This window comes from Ictalurus punctatus, chromosome 6 (genome assembly GCF_001660625.3).
Source record: "Ictalurus punctatus breed USDA103 chromosome 6, Coco_2.0, whole genome shotgun sequence".
Taxonomy (NCBI): Eukaryota; Metazoa; Chordata; class Actinopteri; order Siluriformes; family Ictaluridae; genus Ictalurus; species Ictalurus punctatus.
Window position 1 is genome coordinate 24,262,405 of NC_030421.2, and position 26,482 is coordinate 24,288,886.

General features: G+C 35.5%; 5 protein-coding genes across 6 annotated transcripts; all 5 read left to right on the plus strand.

Moving 5' to 3' along the window:
• Window positions 1-1,255: 1,255 nt before the first annotated feature.
• Window positions 1,256-3,059, plus strand: hoxd13a (homeobox D13a). Its single transcript, XM_017469264.3, has 2 exons — window positions 1,256-1,974; window positions 2,464-3,059. Exons 1-2 carry the CDS (start codon window positions 1,290-1,292, stop codon window positions 2,712-2,714), a joined length of 936 nt encoding a protein of 311 aa, XP_017324753.2. The 5' UTR covers window positions 1,256-1,289; the 3' UTR covers window positions 2,715-3,059.
• A 1,343-nt stretch (window positions 3,060-4,402) lies between these two features.
• Window positions 4,403-7,983, plus strand: hoxd12a (homeobox D12a). 2 transcript variants are annotated; one of them, XM_053680586.1, is made up of 3 exons: window positions 4,403-4,619; window positions 4,909-6,840; window positions 7,154-7,983. In XM_053680586.1, exons 2-3 carry the CDS (start codon window positions 6,309-6,311, stop codon window positions 7,390-7,392), a joined length of 771 nt encoding a protein of 256 aa, XP_053536561.1. In that variant the 5' UTR covers window positions 4,403-4,619; window positions 4,909-6,308; the 3' UTR covers window positions 7,393-7,983.
• A 3,009-nt stretch (window positions 7,984-10,992) lies between these two features.
• hoxd11a (homeobox D11a) lies at window positions 10,993-13,789 on the plus strand. The gene is made up of 2 exons (XM_017469165.3): window positions 10,993-12,109; window positions 12,898-13,789. Exons 1-2 carry the CDS (start codon window positions 11,500-11,502, stop codon window positions 13,125-13,127), a joined length of 840 nt encoding a protein of 279 aa, XP_017324654.1. The 5' UTR covers window positions 10,993-11,499; the 3' UTR covers window positions 13,128-13,789.
• A 4,019-nt stretch (window positions 13,790-17,808) lies between these two features.
• On the plus strand, window positions 17,809-20,160 carry hoxd10a (homeobox D10a). Its single transcript, XM_017469198.3, has 2 exons — window positions 17,809-18,608; window positions 19,341-20,160. The coding sequence occupies exons 1-2, from the start codon at window positions 17,897-17,899 to the stop codon at window positions 19,613-19,615; spliced, it is 987 nt and encodes a 328-aa protein (XP_017324687.1). The 5' UTR covers window positions 17,809-17,896; the 3' UTR covers window positions 19,616-20,160.
• A 1,733-nt stretch (window positions 20,161-21,893) lies between these two features.
• Window positions 21,894-23,256, plus strand: hoxd9a (homeobox D9a). The gene is made up of 2 exons (XM_017469185.3): window positions 21,894-22,526; window positions 22,859-23,256. Exons 1-2 carry the CDS (start codon window positions 21,971-21,973, stop codon window positions 23,101-23,103), a joined length of 801 nt encoding a protein of 266 aa, XP_017324674.1. The 5' UTR covers window positions 21,894-21,970; the 3' UTR covers window positions 23,104-23,256.
• The last annotated feature ends 3,226 nt before the right edge of the window (window positions 23,257-26,482 follow it).

Sequence of the window (26,482 nt, forward strand, 5' to 3'; positions counted from 1 at the left end):
TATTTTCTTAGAATATTTTTGGGATAAGTTAGCACCTTGCATGGCAGCTCTGATACCATTGGGGTGTGTGTGTATCTGGGAATGGGTAAAAGCGCTATATAAGTGCCCCATTTACCATATATATATATATATATATATATATATATATATATATATATATATATATATATATATATATATATATATATATATATATATATATATGTGTGTGTGTGTGTGTGTGTGTGTGTGTGTGTGTGTGTATTCGTGTGTATGTATGACTATATAAACATAGTTCAGTCAAGTATGATTATTAATATGTATGCATAAGCACATCATTTCATATGTAAAGACAAACATTATTTCTGTAAGAAGAATACATACTAAATTTTAAGATATCTCCCATTATCCATGTTTGCATTGCTAATGCAGTATGACTATATTGTCTGTTCCTACAATTTCTCACAGACCCTTTCTTCTTTGGAGATGTACGAATTCAGTTGACATCTATATACCACATAGAAGATGCCCTGCCACTCCAATTACAGAAAAAAAACACAAAGACGGACACACAAACAAACACAGTGGTTGATGGGCAAATAGCCAAACCGTAAGATATACCATAACATGACCGTTCCTAAATATACATCAACTCATTGTTAAAAAGGTGTTGATCCGCTAAAGCGTAGGCCTACTTACTTAATTATATTCGCAAACCTAGGTTATAGAGAGAACCTGAACCTGTACACGTGTAAAAAAAAAAAAAAAAAAAAAAAAAAAAAAGGCCTGTAGACATATAAACGTTGCTTAGGTGTATACTATTTTAACAAGCTTAACAATTCAGCGACTTACATTGTTTCAACTGGTTGATTTTTACTTTGCAGTACGTTCTACTTTTATGCAGCATCAAAGAGTCTTAAGAACCACCTCGTGTCTTATCTATGCTTCTGACCTTATAGAATTCGTTAGGCATTATATTTATCAAAGTTTAGATCAAAGTTAATTTAAAGGCATAAATGTACGTAGGGTTTTTTTTTTTTGGTAGACAAAGAATTGTCACCATGGATGAGGCATTGGTTGCCTGAATTTCACGTTCACTTGTATGTACAAACATATTAAGTCAGTACCAAATGCTCAAATCTGAACGCGGTCTCTTTGGTTTTCTGAACAACTGAATCTCTTAACAATCCTTGGTCAACATAGTTATTTGCATGTCACGTGGATAGTACTAACCAATCATGTTTCAGGTTGTCAGAGTCCTGTAATTAGTTCGGAAAATATAAAAAGCCTTGCTGTCAATTGATTTTTTAATGTTTTGCCCTACTTTACTTGACCGGACTGGATTAACACAGGAGGATGGTTTTAATTACTGTCAGATTAATTGTGCTGGTTGTCATATAAATATGGAGCAGCAGGAGCTAGGCGGGGAGAAAGCCAGTAGAAGTTTTTACACATCTGCGTTTGGAGGGCACTCGAGTCGCTCTTCGTCTTATTTCCTGTCGGATACACTGAACTCTCTGAGCCCCGAGCCTCTATCGTCTTATGTATCTTTTCCCAACGCAGCGTCTTGTACCAACTCGCAGGTTGCTTTTGGGTGTCACTTCGCCAACAGTTTCTACAGTTGCAAAGCTCCTCCAAGCGCTGTGTTTCAGCAACGAGTCATGAACCACCACAGTGTTAATGGGAAAGTATATGGACACTTGGCTGATAAACAAGATGTGATGGATTTCAGTAGAGCCGCAATACACTGCAGTGAAGGTCCGACCCGGGTTCGGGACGTTGGTGTGTATCAGGGCTATGCAGGACCCTATAGGATCCCTGGATATATTGATGTCCCTGTAGTTCAGCGCGCCAGGACCAGAGATCACAAACATGAAAGTCATTTCGTAATGGAGGACTGCGAGCCCTGGAACTGGTCGAGCAGTTGGAACAACCAAATTTATTGTCCGAAAGAGCAAACGGCCAGCCCGCATATCTGGAAATCGTCACTAGCAGGTAAGACGTATACTGTAGGCCACATTTCACGTCCCTTTATGCCTACAACGATCTAGCACGCCCAGTAATGATCTCTGCATGTTTGAAAATGCAGTGAATGCAATGAATAAATTTGATGATAGGCTAGTTTCATTGCCATACTTGTAAGAAGCAACAAACTGCATTAGACTATATGTATAAGCAGTTTACTTGTTCAGCTGATTAAATATTTACATTTTTAAGAGGATTTCCATTTTCCAGTATAGAAGTAGATTGCAGTTACACACTAGAATTATAGATATGTAAATTGTACATATGTATATAAACATGTGTATATACACCTATGTATGTATGTATGTATGTATGTATGTATGTATATATGTATGTATGTATGTACACACACACACGCATGTATATAAACATATACTGTTAGCATTATGCAAAATTATATTTTATTAATGTTATTTTATTAGTAGTAGGCTGCTATATTCTTTTAGTATATATTTGCAGAAGACACAGCGCCTGATACCGGCCCTTTTCTTCGGCGCGGGAGGAAGAAACGGGTTCCCTATACGAAACTGCAGCTGAAGGAACTCGAGCATGAATACACCATTACAAAGTTTATTACCAAAGAGAGGCGACGACGGATAGCCTCCTCGACTAACCTGTCAGAGAGACAAGTCACTATATGGTTTCAGAATCGCCGTGTCAAAGACAAGAAAATTATTTCAAAAATATCTAAAGACTTTGAATCTTTTTAAGAAATTACCACCTAAACTAATTTTATACTCAATTCAATGTCGTTAATGTTCTGAAGCTCCTTATTTGTAGAAATGTGTCAAAATGTGCTGTACGTTTGATCGATATATCAATTTTAAAGGCTTTAAATATATTATTGAATAATTAGTGTTGTTCTGCAAGAACCACTATTATTTTAGACACATGATCTTAAGGGTTAAGGCTACTGAAAAGACATTATATACGCTATATATTAATCCTACGATATAAGTTTATTCTATGGTAAGGCAATTCCGGTTTATACACTTCGGTTTTGTTTATACAGATGTTATCAATGATTTGCTTCAATGTTTTCTCAATAAAGTGTCATTACATCATTTGTGAATGATTGTGATTCTGTTCAGATATAAACAACAACGCGTGCACTTGAAGATCTTGAACCCATGAGGAATGTTATAAGGAAACAGAAAGTTATTTATTAAAGAAATAATGTTTGATATTGCAACAGCATGTAATACACACCCTAGATTCAACCACGTATACAACTGAAACGTTTGTGATTTGTCTTTATTTTGTAAAAACATGAAGCAAGTTGATGAATGACATATTTGTAGTGATTTGGAAATTCACAGTGTAATCATTTTTGTTATGTTATTTTTGCTTAGACCAAATTTGGCATTGGTCTGCATGGTACAGTCCGTCTTGAAGGCTCGTTGTACAACATAATTTAACAACATACGTTTTCCCTGTTCCAAAAACACCAGATCCAACTGACGGAGGGCTTGTCGAAGATATCATGAGGTGGATCAAGTGTGTTTGGAGTAGGGAAAACGTTGAGATACCAGGAGTCTGGTTGAGTTTTTCGCAATATAAATAATGTCAAGTAGCATGTTGTAATTGATTGCTATAGCTCTACACTGGGGGAAACCTCGTGTTTAGATTATCATGTTTAAAAAAAACGTGCATAAGTGATTAAAAATGGTCATTTACATACTCTGAAATTTCACAAAATTTCTGAAATCCTGAAAAGCAGCAGAATCTTTGCAACAAGCTCTTTTTCCTCTTAAACTGTTATATACAGTATTTTAAAATTCTCAGTACCTTTACGACTGTCTATAAAATAGCGTTTTCGGATAATTTTCTGAAATTTACACTCAAATAGCGAGTATCGTCTTTACCGTTGACCTTGAGACACGTTATCAGTGGCGACCTTGACTGATAAGTCTGAGTGCCATAACTACCGAAAACCGCCTCAATTTGTGGAAGTTTGTTTCCATCTACCGGCTATATAGTGCAATTACAGCTCAGCAGTGGTTCAACGAAAATGCCATTTAAAGATTAATTTAATAACGGGGTGTTGTATTCAGGAAATGAGAGACACTTCTCATTTACAAACCAGAATGGCCGAATGAAGACTGAATTCCTGTAAGTGCATACGAAAACACCCAACAACTGTGGCTCTAAACTATGGCTTCACATTGGTTTCCTTTATCTTTGTCAATTAATATCACGATTGTCAACAAAACCAACAAATTTGTATCCCCTTGTGTCCAACAGGGACTATATTATTCCATTTAAAAAGTAAGTCGGGCTGTCGCTACAAAACATCCTTGCAGTTAAATGCACTTGGACTTGTTTTTGCTAAATGTATGTCTGGACTTTGACCTTGAACTGAGTTATTGTATTGTCAGTGAATCTGACTCGTTTTCCATTAAATAGATAGGATAACTTGTGCCATTCCTCGAACTGTCGAGCAAACGAAAGGAGTGTTATTTAAAAAAAAAAAAAAAAAAAAAAAAGTAATGTTATTGCTAGACTCGTAAAGGCTGGGAGGCTGAACCGTCTCTTCTCTTTCCGGCGCGTTTACGATTCATTCAGTCTGCTCTTGCTAGGCAATAATTTGTAACGTTTGGAAAAAGCCACCCGAGGTAAGGCAAAAATCTATTGAAATATTTTGTTGTCACCCTTAATATTAGGCATATTAGATACTGAATTTAACGTCTAGTGGTTGTACAGTGTCGAAGTAAAAATCTTGCTCGGCCATTCATATTTACATATAAATGTGAATTTGCTAAAAAAAAAAAATACTTGAAATATTTGTTATTTGTTGATTAAGATTTTGTCATCACATTGGCCCAAATGCATTTCCCTGTTTTTTTACATACTTAAAATGTAAATTAGTAGTATGTGACATCAGATGTGGCATTATTATACCAGATATTTCACCATACGCAACATGTCGGGAAATTCAGTTGTAAGACCATTATTAAGGTAAGACCTTTGTAAGACCATTATTGTATTATTATTTGTAAATAATTCTGTCAGTGAAAATTCCTTCTAATTCGATCTTTGACTCAATACGCCATAATTAGTCATTTTCACAAATAAATCGTCCTCGGTAACATACCGTGTGATTATGTGTAATAGTATTTCGAGAGGAAAGTTGTGTTTAAAAAATTGTATATTATATTTGCTGATCATTTTTATAGAAAATTATACCGATGAATTTGACTAACGGAAAAAGAGAAAATAGGACCGAAGGCGCAATGAAAGATTGAAAGATGAAGATCAAAGATGCCTTTCTTATAGGCCTGTGGCCCTCTTATTTCTTTAGGTTACTTTTGTTTTCAAAACACATCGAATAGGCTAATAAAAAAAACACTCGTCGCATAAGTATGTGGATACATACATAAACATAAATATGCTAAAATGCCTGTAGACACAAGACTCTGCAAAAATTGCATGATAAAACTATAGGAAAAGCTGCTTAAGATAAAGGTCTTAAGCATCGTTTAAGGGCATTCTAGGTTAGTAAATAATAATAGTACAGGAAACGCAATGTTTAAATGAATTGAAAATAAATAAATTAATTAATAAATTAATAGGTAAATAAATAAATAAATTAATTAATTAATTAATAATAATGATAATAATAATGATAATAATAATAGCGAGAAGAAGAATAAAAAGTAGAATGAGAAGAGGTTATAGAAATACGTCGTTTCTTAAAATTTGTTTATTGTTATTTTATTACATGCAATAACATGTTACAAAATCATACAGAATACGTATGTACTGAGATAATTGTAACATTCTCATTCTTATTGCAATTTTTGTTTATTAAAATAAATCAGGACTTGTTTTAAAGTGAATCGGGCGAAGTTGAGGGTGGGTGGGTGTCGTTAGTAATCAGTAAGCTAATGGAGAAAAAAATAATAAAAGAATACTAAAAGACTTAACTTCTACATTGTATTATATTATCGAAAGCAATTTACAGTCGCAGGCTATATTGCTCTTAATGTTATTGCCATATAATGCGTTGTAATTTTAAAAAAAAGAGAGAGAAAATTTCTTATGAAAGCCACAATTTAGTTTTGTTAAACATCATTTACATAGACAAGAAACGACGGTCAACTGCCTATTTAATGGCTTTTCCAAAAAAAAAGACGTAGCTTGTGTATTACGTTGTGTAGTGAGCTGGGGCAAGGGCGGGGCCGGACGCCGTTTGTTTGCATATCACGTGACTGTGAATTAACAAATCAACAATTACTGACTTTTATTCTTTTAGGGGTAAAATAAAATCGCTTGTAAGAATTGTGTGGGTGAGCTCCTCAGAAATGTGTGAGCACAATTTTCTTAGTTCTGGCTATGTTAGTCCTATGTTGAATTATCCAACTGCGGATTCGTTGACTTTCTCCAACTGGCCCAATGGCGCCCATCCGTCCGGACTCGCGCAGCTCTACAGCAGGAGAGAGGTGTGTTCACTCCCGTGGACTTCCCCAAGTTCGTGCACAAATCCGCCACAGAGCCTCGCCTTTAGTGGCTATTCTCAACCGTTTATTACTAACTCAGTGGCTGTGACTGGCCATAGCAAAGGAGGCTCCTGTAAATACCACGTCCAAGATGCAAACCACAAATCAGAGTTACCGGACAAACACACGACAGCGTTTACCGGTGAGCATGGGATAACAGCAACTGCCAGCTTTAGCAAATGTGACTTTTCAGACTTGGACAAACGGTTGCAAAACACGGTGGCACAGGCTGGGGTGAATTCCAACAACCATGCGATAATCGATGGCACTGTACAGCTTGCACAGTCCACTGTCCCAGTACAGCCCACATCGAGTTCTCAGAACACCAGTGCAGACGGTATGGTACTACTTCTTTAACTGTTAAGGGAGTTATGGTCTGTCTATATCAAATTGCTATTTTTCATTTATGGCACTAGATGCACCAAGATGCCTGTTCAGTCTGCCTTTTTCATTTAAACAGGACGTTTAATTACTAGTTTCCGTTTCTTTTTTAACATCTGTCCTATTAAATATTTGCACTAGCAATTTGTTGTTTCCAAGAGGAATATGTTATATGAAAATGCTGTAACATATTCAGGATTAAATGTGTTCATAACCAGTTTACAACAAAGGGAACAAAAAATACTCATGTCTCTTTTTTTTCTTTCAAGGGTTCCCTTGGTGTCCTGTACAAGTGAGAGTCAGAAAGAAGAGGAAACCTTACACAAAGCCACAGCTGGCTGAACTTGAGAATGAATTTGTGATCAACGAATTCATAAACCGACAGAAACGGAAAGAGCTGTCAGATAGACTGGACTTGAGTGATCAACAAGTAAAAATCTGGTTTCAAAACCGGAGAATGAAAAAGAAGCGTTTATTAATGCGCGAGCATGTTTTCTCAGTGCACTGAAGAAAAATCAGTGTTTCTCTTAATGGTGACCACAGTGTTGCTCCTCACCTTGGCAATGATTTCCAAAGTGATTTAAGAAGTTTAATACACCTGTATTTTTACGATACCATTGTAAGGATACGAAGAAATATTGTAATATTTATTTACGGCAGATACTGGTCTAGCTGATCACGAGAACATATGTCAAATTAGTCCCCACCATAATAACATTTTTTGACGTAATCGGCAGTAGAAAAAATTACAGGACGCCATGCATTAAAAGTAAAATTAAAATGCAACTTTGCTGTAATGTCATGGAATCTTTTGTGTTTTTTTTCTTCATCTATCCAAAGATTCTGCCTATTTAAATTGTAATGTAAGCTGTCCCACTTCATTGTAAACTCACGAAATACGTGTGTATTTTGAGTTTTTCGTGCGTCCTGTGTGTGTGTGTGTGTTTGTGTGCGTGCGTGCGTGCGTGTATGCGCACGCTTGTGTGTGTGTGTTTTAAACTAACCCTGTTTTCTAATGAAAATCCTTGATCTGGAAAGAGAGCGTCAGCCTGGCGAGTACAAGCTCAAGTTTGTAAATAAACAATCAGGTGAATTCCAAGTTTGGGTGGTAACTACGTTTCCTCACACAAACTTACTTTTAAGGAGGGAGCTGACTTATTGTAAAGAAGGGCAATCTATCTTAAACTTGAAACAGACTGCACATACGTAAACTTTTGTTGTCTAATACGTGTGCTTCACATTGCTATATTGCACACACACACATACACACACACATTATATATATATATATATATATATATATATATATATATATATATATATATATATAGAGAGAGAGAGAGAGAGAGAGAGAGAGAGAGAGAGAGAGAGAGAGAGAGAGAGAGAGATACACACACACACACACACACACACACACACACACACACACACACACACACATATATATATATATATAGATAGGTAGATAGATAGATAGATAGATAGATAGATAGATAGAATTGAAATTAATTATTTTGTTATTGTAATACATGTATCTAAAACATTATGCTGTGCGTTTGATCTGTCTTAACTATGCCTTTTTTTCTTGTGATATTTTGAGCAAATTTTGAAAACAAATATGCTATTAAGTCAATACTATATTATCCAAACATAGTCTGGTATTTATACTGGTGTGTGAAGGTGCATAGGCTTTAGTGGCCTAATATTATATGGCCTAGTGTTATGTTATATAAATGCAATATGAGAAATATTATTATGCTTCCACTGGCCGGAAGTCTATTAAAAAGTGACACTGAACACTTTGATATTTGTAATATCAATCTGTGTAAATGTGGATATAGAGTTATTTTGGTATTTGCTATGTTAGAATAGGCCAAATGAATCTCAATCTTGTAAGAAAAGAAAGAAATATAAACTTTTTTTTTAGAAGAAGAAGAAGCCTTTATTTGTCACATATACATTACAGCGCAGTGAAATTCTTTTATCGCATATCGCTGTTATAAGCAACAAAGTTTGAGTATATTTAAGCGAATCTACTCGTATTTTACTTTATACATAACTACGTTTTCAGACTCACCATACTCATCACTTTAAGGATATCGTGAGAACATGTTCTGTTTTTTTCTTAAATATTAAATAATACTTATCTAATATTAATACCATAGATAGGCTTTTACAAAAGCAATAAATGAAACATTAATGAAACTGCGCTGTACTTCTAGTTTAATAACCTAAAAGGCTTTATTGACACACGCGGAATATAATTTATTATTTTTTTCTTTAAACTAGGAGAGCGAGACAACGTCTTTGCTGGCGCGCGCCAGAACGGGGATGCCATAACAAAGTTAAGGTCAAGTTAGTCTTTCGCCTATCACAATAAACACACAAATACACACATTATTTCAAAAGAATACATTTTTGGGTGGGTTATTTAAAAACTTTATTTCATATATTATTATTAGTAGTAGTAGTAGTAGTAGTAGTACTAGTCTAGTTGCTAGTAGTAGTAGTAGTAGTAGCAGTAATACTGAGTTTATAATAATTAAAATGCAGATCGAATTCTTTGAAAGATTTGCCCCTTGTAATCATTTAAAGAAACGTAGATACACAGCGCAAACATCCGTGTGGCTGTGATGTGATGTTATTTAAAAAAAAAAAATTATTATTAATTTAGTTTTCATTTTATTTTTATTTTTATTTCATTTTACATTCAGCTTAATTTTGTTATATTCGGTTCACTACAGTAAAACTGTGGTGAATATAATTTAAGGTATTTTGGGATAATTAGTATTAACATCGTGTTGTCTGCGTAAATGCTTATATTGATATTAGATTTGTTTTAAAAATCTTTTTGTAAACTAGGTAGCCGTAGCTTCCATAGCTTGGCTTCTGACTTTTTTCCCCCCAGACTGTTCTTAGTGGATGGAAATGTGGCTATATGTGTAATATATTTTCTTTTGTTTGGCTTGCTTGGAAAGTACAAGTAAATTCAATCAGGACTAAAGCTACACCCATTAAGCTTTCATAGAAATCGAGTTGAGATACATTCAATAAACGAAATAGCAAAAAATTAAACTGTACGGTTTTATAAATTGGATTAAGTAAAACCTAAATAATATACTTTTTAGTAATAAAATATATTTTAGACATTATGTAACTTTTGGTAGTATTAGCAATTGTATGAAATATTCAATACGTTTTGCTTTCTTGGCTCCAGTGTAGTCAACAAATTCTTCCACACAAGACAGTAAAACCGGGCTCATCCTTTTGTCTGAGCAATAAAATGATTTAAGTGCTGACGGTTATTGTAGATTGCCGGCTGCCTTTCAGGCCTCAGACGTTCAAAGCCAGAAGAGTTGTTTTGGACTTGGCAGTGTGAATCCAGCGTAGCTCCCGTTTCAGGACATTTTTCTTTGTTTAATTGATACGATGCAACGTTCGACAAAGATTATTCAGCAGCCGAAGCTTGGATTTTCTACTAAAACTCTAAAGTAAGTCCAACCTAGATACAATAGGCTATTTCTATTTCTATTATTATTATTATTATTATTATTATTATTATTAGTAGTAGTAGTAGTAGTAGTAGTAGTAGTAGTAGTAGTAGCAGCAGCAACAGGAGTAGGAGCAGAAGTAGTGGTAGTAGTATTAAATTCTTCGGCGTCTAGGCTATACAGTTATCAGTAATTTTTACAAATTGGTTTTAGGAATAAGGCTACGTTTTCCCTTTGAATAAAACTTACTTCTTTCTCCCTTTAGAAACAGTAAGAAAACATATACTTAAAGATTCGCATTAAAGTAAATAACTTTAAACGAGTTATCTGCTTCCGTTTAAAAAAAAAACATGTTGTAGAGCTTCCTTAAAACTATTCTCCAAAACTAAAGTGTTAGAACAATAATGTATTGTGAATTGCTGTTAAAGCCAATGCCCGACGCGAAAAAGAGACGAAGGAAAGTACATATAGACTATTGTAACTGTGGAGAAAGTATTACAGTTTGATTAAAATCAGATCGATCGTAAGTCTGTATGCTAATTCAAATCTCCTATAGAAGGATCAAAAAACATTTTCCTGTTTATAAAAACCACAGATGCTCGTCAAGGGTAAGGCGTGGGTACCTGTGGAAAGAAAAACTAGATATTATAGATATTCTTAAAAGTCACGAAAGTGATCCTTATTGAATTCTCAGCAATGCAGATTCAATAATCTGAATAAAATGTTACAAAATGTACTTAATTTGTTGTAATGTGTAATGCTTATATCTCGAGCAAAGTGTATTTGGTAACCTAGCACTTCAGCGATTGTTTAGCCTACTAATGCCTTGTTTATGCACATGGGGAGTTTCAGAAAACGCAGGCAACCAATAATTTGCCGTGTGCTTTTGCCTATGAGCTGCTCGAGACAGTTCCTAATGACTGATATTGATATATGGTAATTTCTTTACCGGATCACATGACACAATTACCTCAAGAATCGATCAAGATGAATTGCACGTCAGCCTACGTTTCCGATTTTTTTTCTCCCTCACGACTCCTGTCCACACGCCTATGGTGCAATAGATGTACAAAGTTTAACACAGTCGAGTTGCCTGTTCGTGCTCTCTAACGCCAAACCGAGATATGACGGACTACGATGATCGCGGCAACTGCGCGTCCAATATGTATTTACCGAACTGCACGTACTATGTGTCGGCGCCTGATTTCTCTACTGTGTCGTCGTTTTTACCGCAGTCCACATCTTGTCAAGTTAATTTTCCATACTCTTCCAATATAGCTCAAGTCCAACCTGTTCGAGAAGTGGCTTTCAGAGACTATGGACTGGATCACCCGAGCAAATGGCATTACAGGGGCAATTACGCTTCCTACTATTCAACGGACGAGATAATGCACCGAGATCTGCTTCAGTCATCAAACAGGGCGGAAATGATTTTTAAAAATGAGTCTGTGTACAGCCATCACGGCGGCACGAACTCCGCGTGCAATTTTTTCACCAACGTCGGCCGAAACGGAGTACTTCCTCAAGGCTTTGACCAATTTTTCGAAACTGTTAACGCTGGAAAGCCCAACCCTGAGTCTTCTAAACAAAAGACTGAGCCTACGGTCCCCGGAGATGCCGCATGTAATAAAGTGTCCTCAGATAGCACGGATCAGACAGAAAGAGACGCTGAAACCACAGAGGAAGAATCTCCACTATCAACATGCGAACAAGAGGGGAAGAACAACGGCTCAAGTAGGTACACATTAAACGGCACTTAAAGCTGCTAGACCACTTTGTCGGTTCGGTTTTATGTGCAGCTTTATAAGCATGCAAAGGTTTTTACATACCCAATACGACTAGCCTTGCTGTTGTAAAACAATTTTTATGATGGGAAAACAGTGCTGGGGCATATGGCAATGATGGTGGCGAGTTGTGTATTACTGAAATTAATCACAAACTGATATACATGTATAAACGACTACACTTACTTGTCATATACCCTATCGGCCCGTGAAGTGCATTTAGTGCTGCAACTAAACCCGTGTCTATTTCTGTACTTCCGTGTTTCATGAGTTTGTAAGACTAAGTTAATTAGGTTAAATAGAATACTGGACTAACCCAAAAGATTTTAACAGAAAGTTGCGCGCTACTCCTAGAAACAAAAAAAAAAAAAAAAAAAATAGCTTGTTGACATGCTTTTGGGCGCGCGTATGCGTACCGGTTTGTGTCCGCGTAATATGAATGTGCTTTCATTTGTGCATGGGTTACTTAGGTCGTTACTTTATTGTGTATGTGTCCATCTGTTGTTCGACCGACGAGAAAGGAAATTAAAAAAAACGTGTATCTGTATATGAATTATTATTATTATTTAGTTAGTTAGTTAGTTATTTGAGGCCATTGCAGAAAACGTCCAGCTTCACTTGATCTTAAATTATTTAATGGCAACCAGTTAAGTGGTTGCATAACTAAGTTAAGCACACTTACATTTTAATTGCATTGTTAACTAAGCTATGTTTCTTTTCTTTTTCTTTTTTTTGTAGGTACAAAGTCCAGAAAAAAGAGGTGCCCATATTCAAAATATCAGATCCGAGAACTTGAAAGAGAATTCTTTTTCAACGTGTACATAAATAAAGAGAAGCGCCTCCAGTTGTCAAGAATGCTAAACCTTACAGACCGACAAGTGAAGATCTGGTTCCAGAACAGAAGGATGAAAGAAAAAAAGCTCAACCGAGACCGTCTCCAGTACTTCACTGGAAACCCTTTATTTTGAAATCATTTTAGCAGACCACGGTCATGGCTTTCACCGAGTCATGATTATGTATGCTATTGGGACATTATGCATTCAACCGAAACAGATACGCAAGCTAAACTGTTAGGTCTGATGTATACTTTTAACTATGCAAACATTTTGGTAGCCTATTAAAACAATGAACTCTTACCTCTGTGAAAATTATATATATAACAAGCAAACATTCTAAAAAAGAATGGTACCGAACGGTCGACAATCTTTTCTTGTTCTGTTGTTTAAATGTGATTGCTACAGAAACGTAATCGTATTGGTTTTATTTGTTTGTTTGTTTGTTTGTTTTTTTATTTATTGCAATTTTCATGGTACAAGGCTAAGTAAGTCACTACAATTGCAGTAAGCAAAACAATTTTTGATTACAATAATCAATGCGTGTTTCCATTAGTGTAGACTTGTGTATGCATTTGTTTCGGTAGCATGCAGTGTATTGGTGTAGTAAATAAAATATGAATATTCCAGAATTCTTTGAACGTCTTTTAAGTAATAGCTTGTATTTTGTGTGAGGGAATATGCTTGCTGTTGTTTTTTAATTAAATATATTTGTTTTAAAAACGTTTCAAACATTAAAAGAGAAATGTGCATGTAAATTACTAAGCATATTCTTTAAATAAACTTCTTTACACTTTCCCGGTCATTTTAGTGATATAATAGTTTAGTCTGTCGACGCTTTAAGGGTGCAGAAACAAAATCATCACTAAGACTAAACGCGTGAAAACCTATATAGGACAGACGCTCGAGTTTTTGTTCTTTTACACTAAAAGGGTGTTTACCAAACCTTGAACCGCGTCTAGACGTTCAATAAAGCCTAGCTGTAAAGGTCTAAATTGGGGCCTATTGTACCCTCTGGTCAGTCCAAATGCGACGTTGGCCATAAAGTCTGCACATTCTTTTCTAGAATGAGATGTCGATGTACACAAGACCTATAGATTTAGACAGAAAGTAGTATTCTCAAAATGAATCAATAACGCCGATGAAAACTGGACACTAAATTTGGTAAGTTTTGGAGCGCTGCATCATCGTTGCAGTAATGACATTTGTGTCAAAGGTAAGACATGAATATTGACAACATGGGGATCTTGGGTAAGTATGGAAAACGTGGATAAAAATATGAAAATCGGGTTTGAACTTCCGTAATGTCAAGGTCGCCAAGTAAAATATAGGCGCCTTTTTCGTTGTTCTCGTTGAGAAACTACGCCCTCCGAGAAATAAAACACTGCAGCATGAGCCAACATGGCCGCGATGCGCTACGCTTCCTTCCATTCAAGGCCAGCATTCCTCAGCCTGCTACACGGTCTAATCATAGCAAGGGTACAGCTCTCTGATTTAAAATGATGCAAATATAAATATATTTTACTTTATCTCGAAGCATTTAATTTTCAATTAGAATACCTTGAAGATCGAAATACTCATTGAGACCTTATACACTTACGTTACACTTATGTGAGCTAAACACAATGTCAGTATTAAACACGAGTTTTGTTTTTCTGACCAAAATAATGTTAAATAGACATAAGTAACACTTTTCCTACTCCTTTTAAAAAAGTTTTTTTGTTTTTGTTTTGAAGCAAATGCTCCCTACAGACGAAGACCTAAATCGAATTGTAAAACAAACAAGCAAACAATCAAAAAATCCCTGAAATGTATTCTCAATCTGTTACAAGGGCTCGTGTCGCAAGTGGATGTTTGACAAATACAATAGGCCATATATAGTTTCTAGAATTTTGCCAATAACATCTTTTTATATGGTAATTAGGCCTACATATTAATTTGTTCATTCATTTATTTGCACATAATAATGTGAATGGTGGGGTAAACGGAAAAAAATATATAATATTAATTACTTTATATTTATGGATTGACTTTTTGGAAAGAAATGATTGTTTTATCATAATAACATGCTTAGATATAGTTCTAGTTCTATCGGTTATATCTGTATGGTTTTCTAAACAGATTATTCAAGGTATGATAGTAATACATATAACTACAGTGATTGCAAGCAGTGTTAAGAGATCATAATGAAATTCTTCTATGCAATTATTCTAAACAGCTGCATGATTGTTAATGTTAACATTAAATTTATCTATGGGAGTTCTTATTTTTGGCCAAATTTGTAAAATTATTATTTAATTCTGTCTTATTCGCTTTAGACGTTAGTATAGTCAGTCGCCACGTGGGGGCACACTTACAACAGTTTTGGAGTAGGCACTGTGGATTTCAAGTGTTCAGTATGTAACAATGACTGTGATCTTGGGAGAAAGTAATTTGTTTCAAAGTGTCTGGGATTCCGTACAATCTGCTTTTTAAAATTGGGTTACAATACTTCGGGATTTAGGGGAAAAGTAATTTATGTTGTACTGCATATTTAACAAAGCGTCATAAGCAGTTTAGAAGGTTTTGCTCACCGCTGTTATAAATATGTGTGTGTGTGTGTGTGTGTGTGTGTGTGTGTGTGTGTGTGTGTGTGTGTGTGTGTGTGTGTGTGTGTGTGTGTATTTTCAAGTAATTTTTAATTTTCTAAATAGTTAGTAAATGTTTTATTTATTTGATGAAATTAACCTGTAACAGATTATTCAAGTTGCCTTAGCTCACGATTCCGAGGCGTCTAAAGAAACGAAAGAAATATAGGTCATGTCGTGTCTGAATTTTCGCATTTGTCAATTGTCGTATTTGAATAGCAATTCGATTTATAGACAGTGTAATACAAAAAAAAATCTAAATAAATAAAAGCTACTGGAATGTCATTTTACCATACTAAAATTCTGATGAATATATATTATATTATATTATATTATATTATATTATATTATATTATATTATATTATATTATATTATATTATATAATGCCACTTTCAGTTTCAGTTGAAAGAATACTTGTCAGTGGTTTAAAATATTTATCGAATATAAGTGTGCTATACATTTAGTTTATTAGTTTGTTTTAAATTAATCAGATACAACTGCATAGCTAAGCAATGTATTGTCTGAAATTACGGCATTGTTGCATATACAAGTGCAAAATAATTTTTTAAAAAAGTATAAAGGCCATCATTGAGAAAAACAGCAGGATTAATAGTGTCAAGACTAGCACTCTAGTTTGAGCTTTTTTCTTTGTCAAGAATAAGCAATATATGCATCGTATAAAGTTAATGAACAAATAGCATATATATATATATATATATATATATATATATATATATATATATATATATATATATATATATATATATATATATATATATAAGTACAAAATAAATTGTTAGGTACATGCAGTCTCCTTTTGTTTTGATTCTCAATACGGCCCTGCAACATTTATGTTATTATTAACTATAATAAGCATATTAACAATGTATATCTATCAAAAATATTTCAAACGTTATAAAAATCCTTACGCTATTTTAGGCAACATAATTTTATTTTAGCAAATACATTATAAATGTACTTTTAAAAATATGATTTCATTCCACACCTGTGTCATTTCAAGCATTTTATGATGGGTAACTATTAAACGGTTAAACTTGAACATGCATCACATCACAATGATATATAAATAACTCTAGCGCATTTATCATTCATGTGCCTTGAAAAAATTTATTTAAATTTACAAGCGACTCTTATCAAAATAAGCCGTTGATTTGGACAAATCAAATAATTATTATAAATAAAATAATTATTACGCAAATTCTCAAGATTAATTCATCATAATACACGAATCATGATACAGTTTAAAAGTTCGATTACACATACCATTGCCAGATTTAGTAATGATTTTAATATTTTTGGCAGGACAAAACCAATAAACCAAAAGAGAAACATGAAAATTATTTTAAATTAAACACAATTATTGCATTCAAATAATGTCCTTTTTGTTATTGCTGCTGCTGCAGTAGTAGTAGTAGTAATTGTTGTTGTTGTCGTTGCTGTTGTTGTTATTCGAAGTGGTAGTGATGGAGGTGCTGATTCCTCTCAGAATTAGTAACTGATTTAGTTGTGAAAAGGAAGCTACTCTTTGAACTAGGCCTATGACTCCACAATAGACTTCCAGAAGAAGGGCATGGGAATCAGCGGTCGCAGGTGTATGTTACAAATGAATATGACAAATTAGCCAGCGCAAATATGCACGGTAACCAAGGGAAATATGTATGAAAATATTCAATAAAAAATTAATATCATATTCATACGTTAAGCGTTATAGCCAATTAAATTTTGTTTTTAAAATATGCACTCATAAAGGAAACAGCCTATATCCATTCCCTGCCCAGTGAACCCGTACAATATCCTGCGTTTAGTAATGTATATTAGCAAATAATATGTATTTAGTAGCCATCTTTCTTGTGTTGCACCTGAAGGAGTCCACATAACAAAGAAATGCGTGTTCACGAGCAGAGTTTAGTCAGTAAAACTCAGTACAGATGCATATCTGTACACCACATTTTTGCATTTTCTTTATTATACATGTAGAGCAGATAGAATTGATAAAACAGCCTTCGTCTTTGTCCGTCTTGAAACCAATTTCAAGTCCGTGTTCTAGGTGTCGCTGTTGACCACGACTGAAGCTCCAAATAATGTGTTTGTGCGCACACGTGACATAGAAGAGCCTGCGTCTCAAGGCCATTTTCAAATTTCATTGGTGAGATTGTCATGTGGTTGCAGAGAGACCCTCCGGGTTACGCGGGATTGTTTTGCTAGATATGTCAGCTTACAAAGGACATCTCTCTCTTCTTTAAAATCTCTCCAAAATGTCCTATCCCAACAGCTCTCCCACTGCTAATACGTTTTTGGTAGATTCTTTAATTGGGGCTTGCAGAACAGACAATTTCTATTCCAGCAGCAACATGTATGTGCCATCCAGTGCAGAATTGGGAAGTTATGGAATGCAAACCTGTGGACTCTTGCCGTCTCTTGGCAAACGGGGGGAAGTAAACCAAAATATTGGCATGAACGTGCACCCGTACATACCTCAGCTTGATAACTGGGTAGATCCGAACAGATCTTGTCGAATAGAGCAAGCGTCTAACCAGATTCCCACTTGCACATTTTCCCAGAATATAAAAGAAGAGAGCAACTGCTGCATGTACTCCGACAAGAGAGCAAAGGTCAGCTCGTCCGAGATGCCCGCATACTCCAATCTGATCTCCGAGGCGTGTACGGTGGACGGTCCAGAAATTCCGGTCCCGGGTTATTTCAGACTAAGTCAAACATACACGACGGCTAAAAGCCAGGACTATAGTCACGAGACCAGCACTCCGAACACGTTGATGCAGCTGAACCGGCTGACTCCTAAGCCGCACACCGTGTCCTTTGTCGAAGCGGGAAAAAAGGTGCCGGAGATTGAGGAGGAGGAGACGCGCAGCCCGAGTCCGGACAACACGGCGAGTACTCAGGAGGAGAAGAGTAACACTGCCGAGGCGCCTGTCTCCAGCCCGGAATTGCCACACAAGGAAGCGAAAGGTGGGTACAATAAAAAGATTTAATCGCGTCGCGCTGTAATACGAACGCTCCAGCATCATAAAACCCAATATAAAACACAAACAACCCCGAAAGTCGTAATGTTTAATGAGAGGCTTACTCGGGTTGCAGTAAAAGACTTTACAGGAAACGGTGCCGCGCGCTAACATTAAATAGCCTACCTTTTGTTGCGGTCCCTTTAAAGCCTTTTTCTTTCTTTCTTTCTTTCTTTCTTTCTTTCTTTCTTTCTTTGGATAACTTAAAAGTGTAGTCTTATCTTTACAACACAAAGATTTATTTTATTGTTAATTTGAAAATGTATATTTTTTTCAGCGTTTACAATTGGCATCATAAAACTGGTACATTCATTTTCATAATTGCAGAACTTCATTTTAATAAATAAATAAATAAATAAATATAACCACTGACCTGTGTTTACAACAGTTGAAAACCTTGGCCAAAACCTACCTTTGCAATAGAATATACTACAGCTAAGGTCATTGTCCTACTTGTTTTACAAACAAATAGTCGATTAAAACACGAGACAGATTTAAGAGTGACTTTAGTATTCGTTCTAAATTTCTGTAATTATAATTACAGGTTATGTATAAATCTTATTATTGATGATTTGGGAGCCTTTTTGGAGACATTTGCACTGGTTAACGGGTCGAACCATGGTGAGTGATTTTATTTATGTATGTATTTTTCTATTTATTTGCTCTGTTTGTTTTCCAGAATGCAAAACGGATACACCGACAAGCAACTGGTTAACTGCAAAGAGTGGTAGGAAAAAGAGATGTCCATATACAAAGCACCAAACCTTGGAATTAGAAAAAGAGTTTTTATTCAACATGTACCTGACTCGAGAGCGCCGTCTAGAGATCAGTAAAAGTGTAAACCTCACCGACAGACAAGTGAAGATTTGGTTTCAAAACCGCAGGATGAAGCTGAAGAAGATGAGCAGAGAAAACCGAATCCGGGAACTTAATTCAAATCTCACCTTCTCGTGAACATGCAAACCAGTGCATGTCTTGAAACAAATGCCCTGTCTGCCTCTCTATATGTATTCATGATGGGTTATGCTACAACATGATGCTGTCGAACATTGGACGTTTTTTTCTTTTCTCGTTCAGATACTGTGATTGTTGCTATACGTCAAAATAGGTTTTTATTGTAGTTACTTGATGGTATTCAAGTATCATTATAAAAAGTATGAATTGTACATAGCCATTATGTTTCACAGGGTATGAAGTGGTCTTAAATTATGATACGTGACGAAAAGACAAATTCGTCGTGTTTGTTTGTTTTCATTGGAAACAATATAGTGTCGCAAAGGACAGCACTGAAATTCCATGAAAACATGACTTTGGACCTGAAAGCACAGTTGCCGTAGGCTCCCCATCTTCTTCTTCAAAAAAATAAACTTTTACATTTATGTGAAATCTTACCATTTAAATTGTTCTGTATAGTAAATGTTATATGTAAAATTAAAATGTGTACCTCTAGTGCATGTTTGTGGCATGTATCATGTAATAAATAGTTTGTCAATGTAGCAGTTTTTGTGTAAACAGTATTTCATAAACCGCACTATAATAATAATAATAATAATAAAAACAACAACAACACCAAGCAAACAAACAAAATTTCCATAAAAACTCCCCAAAAAAACACGCAAGCCATTAAATGAAAATATGGCTTGGATTTATTGTCTTCTTGGTCTTTCTTGTCAATGTGAAATGGTAAGTAAGAACACATTCTGATATTATTATAGCTCTTTTTAAAATGATTAAATGTTGAGTAGAGATTTGGCTACGGTAATAACAAATACTGCCGAGTTATACAAAAAAAATCACCAGGCCTTTAAACAGATTAAAATAATACGTTAAGCTCAACACAACAAATATACTCAAATGTTTCTAGTGCCTGTAAAAATAAAGTCAAAACAATATTATAACTAATATATTGTTATTTCATAGTATGTAATAAATATTGTAAATATTTATTGAGCCGATTGCATAGAATTTGCATTCAATAATAAAAAAGGCAATATTTAGTCTAATACAAGACAAAGTTAAATTTGCTTAAAAATCCATACTATCTTAAACTGAATTATGTCTAAGGAAAACCTCCGTATTACAAAAATTCTCTCTCTCTCTCTCTCTCTCTCTCTCTCTCTCTCTCTCTCTCTCTCTCTCTCTGTTCATGTATTCATGTCTTAGCTAAGTCTACATATTATCTTTAAATAATATCTTTAGATTCCCAACAGCTATTCAAAATCTCAAATCACATTTATGTTTTATTATTATATGTGTATTTGTGTTCTGTATTGGCTTAACTTCTTTCAAATTTAGACTGCTCATCTGAAAAATGTCAAGTATGCCTACTTAAATAAATAAATAAAACACTATAATAAAATCATTACTGGCAAATCAGTGTTGACAAATTAATTATCAGTGGACTAACAGTAGAGTAGCCTTATATTTACCATCTTTAGAGAGTTTGGAATGGTGATCAAAACGAATATCACCTTCGGGGTGATGATAGACCGAAGTTTTATTATTTGTATTCCATTAAATGCAGTCATAGACACATATTTTACTTTGTAATGCGATGTGTCCGTTTTATTAAGGGCGCATTAATGCATATCCAAATGCACCTCATAAAGATTTTTATTGATAGACATAAACACATTATGACTTTATTCTTAATAAATACAATCGACATACGGATACTAAGTTCTATGTGAAACTTACGAGATTTTAGAAATATAAGTTTTCAACTTAGAAGAAACATAGGCAGTTTGTAATATATGAGAATCCGCCAGGAAACGTGGTATGTTGTTTTACAGCATGTTATTGCATTTATTTTACGAGGGCTTAAAACTCAGTACACTATTAAATAACCCACTTTACAAGACTGGAGTATAGGGTATATCTCATGACGAGATCTTGTAAGATTTTACACTCAGCTGGTGTTATATGGCATGCAGGCATAAACGTTGAGAAGAGATCGTGGAATAGATGTGTGTTTTAATCTGGCTAGGTAAAAAAAAAATAGTCCGGGGCCTCCCCCATTTTAGCAGTGCACTAAAATATAAAGAGCTTTGGTTAACAAAATGTAACACTATGTCAATTCTTAGAAGAAAAAAAAGTGTGTGTATATGTATATCTCTTTATGTTTAGTCAAAGGGCAATATCAACCATACCGTTATCAGCGGATTGATTTACTCTCTGTATTGGTAAATATGATCACGTGATTCATGTAACCAATCACTGAAGATGAAGCCAGCAAAAATACTATGATTGTGCGGAGGCAAGGTTTCCGTAACAGTGTAACCTTTTATATGACTACGAGGGGATCCAAAAATGTCGACCAGTTCTACTCTAAGCAACTATTATGTGGACTCTATAATGGGACACGAGGCGGAAGACGTGTACGGAGCGCGTTATGTCCAGAGCCCGCTCTCGGCGGCCGCTAGGCCGTCAGGTGTAGGGGAAAATGCGGATTTTTCCTCCTGTAGCTTTGCTCCCAAGACAGCCGTGTTCCCCACGTCCTGGTCCTCAGTTCATCCGCCGTCCACGGCTACGGTGTCCGGAATTTATCATCCGTACGTGCACCAGTCCCATATTGCATGTGCAGATAACAGATACGTGCGTTCCTGGGTAGATCCAATCTCGAGCCACATCTCCTTTTCCGGCTTCCATTCGAGTAGTCGTCAGTGCGGGACAAAGGCGGAAACTTTACCGCCGAAAAGGACCGAGAGCTCTGCGTTCGGCCCTGACACTCCGGCGGCCCCAGACTACAGCTGTAGCGCCCTGGCCGAGCGTGTACAGAAAGCTAACAAAGATACCGCTGACAACGATATTTCCAACCAAAGCGAGCCCAAAGACGAGAAACATCAACAACAACAACTTGACCCAAGTAAGTAAAAGAAACTGCCCTGTGATTTACAACCGTCAGAACTGTACTAGCAGGGTGTGTAAAGCTGGAGGTTTTACTAACCAATAAAAGTGTCTGAACTCTTACCGCAGGTCCAAAGAAATGTACGCAGCCGTAAACCTAGTATTTAAAACAGAATTTACTAATAATAGCATCCACGCCATCAGTTATTGTTATGGCGAATTGCTTATTAAGATCAAGGAAATAAAATAAGAAATTTATTTCATAGTGCAGCTATTTTTGTTTATGTAGTTTGCCCAGTTGTTTATTGCTTTTGTAACCTTGGATTTATTGGGTTATTCATTCTTTTACAGGCAACCCAGCAGCAAACTGGATTCATGCACGTTCAACGAGAAAGAAACGATGTCCATATACAAAATACCAAACACTGGAACTGGAAAAGGAATTTCTTTATAACATGTATTTGACGAGAGATCGCCGTTACGAAGTTGCACGAATTCTGAATTTGACCGAGAGGCAGGTGAAGATCTGGTTCCAGAACAGACGAATGAAAATGAAGAAGATGAACAGAGAGCGGGGTAGCCAGGAGCCTCAGTGAATAATACTGCGGGCAGCTCGCCGCTCCAAGTGTCCTCTATGTATATGAGTAATATGTTACGTTTAGATCGAGGGTGTTGCAGCCTCGTTGGTTTATGTTCTTTCTGTGTCTTTGTCAAATTATTCTATGGAAATACACAAGCTTACATTCTGATTCTTTTGGACTGGATGTATTGAGAGTCTTAAGTGATTATGATTTGTTCATTCTTGAAACAAATGTTCGAACGGTTGTGCACGCAGGTAAAGTACACACACTAGCTATGTTATATGCAGTTTTGATTGTGTCTCTTAGTATACGCTTAATTAAATCTTAATAATGTACAGAAAGCTGATTGAGGATCAGTATTCATGGAGCAGTAATAGGCCACACTACTCTCCTGACACCCAACATGCAGTAATAATTAAGTAGGAATATTTGGATATAAATTTAAATATGAATATGAGAAATGTCGTTGATGATTAGTTTAGTAGTTGAGACCCTGAAGGTCTTACTACCTAGTTCGAGTGGTGGCTATGGACAGATATTCATTTAACACTACAATTTATAATAAATGCATCTAGGTATGTCCATATATTGAAGGTGTAAAAAAGTATTGGGGCTTATTTGTAATATAACAGCGTTCAACATCGCGTAGCCTGTTCGTCTCTCACAATTCTACACTAACTTTTTTGAAGGCCTAAAATCTATTAAGAAAAATAACTTAACGAATATGTAAATTTCCTTGGGGGGGGGGGGGGGGGGGGGGGGGTGTTAAGATTGTGGACCAGAGTGGACGGCTGAAGATTTAATAAAATATATTTTCTGATGCTGAGAAAATTTATTAAACGAAATACGGTGCTTGGACTGAGTGTTGCTCTCATGTTAAACATGTTTAGTGTTAGAGGATATTGGTAGGCCTAATAAACCGTTCATGATTGCGAAATAAGTGTTGTGGAGAACCCCAATTTATTTTCAAACCTTACTTTAGAATTACTTTAGAGCAGGAAGAGACTGGGTCCAATAAAGCCATAGAGAAGACTAGACGTCTGGTCTAAATGACTTTATGGTCTAAGACAGTAATTGCACTCTGCTTTGAAAACGTTCTAGTTGGGTGTTTGCGTCTGTTGCTGACAAGCAAAAATGCAGACACTTTTCTACGGGGTGTCTGGTCGATAAATTGTCTGTCGGTGAGACTGAAAGAAATCGACCCAAACACACGGAAAGTCAGGTTTATTCACCAAATGCATTTCCATTCATGGGCTGCAACACTTAACTTTGACTGCTGTCTAAAATTCAAGTTTTAATTAATTATTGTACGCATTTCTAGCAGTAAATGAATTGGGTTTTTTTATGAATGTTTACTTGATAGAAAGATAAAAACGCTATCAAAATATTCATCTCTACAGTCACAAGACAATTAAAATGTTAGCTGATGAAATTTCATGGATAGGCAAAGTATTAATACTTTATTCAAAACTTCAAAGCCAGCATGGCGCGCTGTAGGCAAATCAGATAGCAAAAATATTTTAACTGCATTTAGGGAAAATCTTGCGGCTAAATGCATCATCCAGTAGACCCTGGTATCAAAATGGATATGGTTACCGCTAGAGGGCAATATAGTTCTTTGAAAACATAAGTGCAGGATGCTGCTAATTAAAAACGTTATTTTGTGGAGGCATGTCCAATACAAACCACGTGCTTACTAATCTATATTGCAAAAAAATACTTCAGAAAAAAAGAAAAAAATAAAGCACAAAATGGTAATGCATTTTAAGAGGGATTTTCTCGTCTATTCAAAGTTACGAAATGTTCACATTAGTGTTTCATGATGATTCCGAAACAAACCAGAAAAGAACAAATATGTAAAGATATAGATATAGATATAGATATGGATAGATGTATATCGACTTTTTTCTTTATTGAATGAAAAGGTTGGTGTTAACAGCAATTACGTAACAGTAAAATAAAATTATATCAGACATACCAGCGAGTCAGTTTTTACCCGTATCCCGACCCATGCACACTACACGGTTATTTACTAGCCTGCTTTACTGGTTATAGTTTACGTATATGATAACTCCTGCTTTTTTCTCTCTCTCTTTTTTTTGTTGTTTAAGTGAAAAGTTGTACTCCTGCTCCTATTTTTGACAGAGTACTTTCTTCAAAATCAAAATGTTTTGTACTATAACATTTTGGAAATTAAAATTATCTTAAATATATAATCATCCCTCCTCAGGTTATCAGACTTTTAAAACAGGAAATCTGCTATTAATACTATTTCAGATGGACATGAATCTTGCATTAGTCATCCGATCCAGTAACATTAAGCTCTCACCTATGACTGAAGATTTAACCAATTTAACAAAATAAGCAAAACGGGTAGATTATTTATTTATTTATTTATTTATTTACTTTGCAAATATTTAATAAGAACGGAAAAATCACAGGTCCATTATAAAACTAAAGCGAATGGGTTAAAAGTAAAAGCAAAACCTATGTCGCCATAGCCCTTTCCTCTGCGGAGTTTTAAGGTGTATACGAGCATTGCAATTTAGCCAAATTGCTCCCAATAGGAGCAAATGCGTCGTACACATATTACAAACTCTATCAGAGATCTTTCAGTCTTTCAGCACATACAGGGCAGGTCATTTTATTCTGTGGGACAAGGTGTGGTGTGATAATACAAATTTCTATCGGCCTTAGGAAATCTCTGATTTTTTCTCTTTATAGGGAAGAGCTGCAAGTTATCATAGAAAATCTGGTGGAATTACGTGCCATGGCCAACGCTGTAAATTTTACGGAGACTATAAGTTTAAAAGACAGAAGCTCTTTACGACACCGCGAGAGGCCGGGCTGCTACAATAGTCCCAACTGTAAATCGCGCGGTGGTAATACGGGCGCCTAAATCAGAGCGCGTCTCTTTCTCACACGTTTTCTTGCTTGAGCCCTCAAGGTTGGCTGGCATTAAATCCACTCCCTAACACCACGGTCATCCAAATTGCCTTATTTCTGCTGATACCACACATCCCTTTTTAAGTAGGCCTGTAAGTAGCAAAACCCAAAAATACAGATAGATTTTGACTGTGATTAGAATATTTTATTCTGGAGTAGAAATCGACAGAATAGCATTTGTACTGTGCGCATTGTTTAGTTTCCTCAAACAGGTTATACCAGCCCCAGCGACTGAATTGGAAATTTAGGCTCAATTTCATATGGGAAATAAGAGAAATTCTAACACACTTGAATAAGCGCGCTAGTAGCACCAGTTCTGTCAGAAAAATATAAATAATAATCGAGAGAATTACCGGTTTAAAAAAAACATACAAAATATTTGAACCGTAGATTTATACCATATTCTGTGGGCACTGTAGCTCTCAATGACAATATTGATTCATAATTT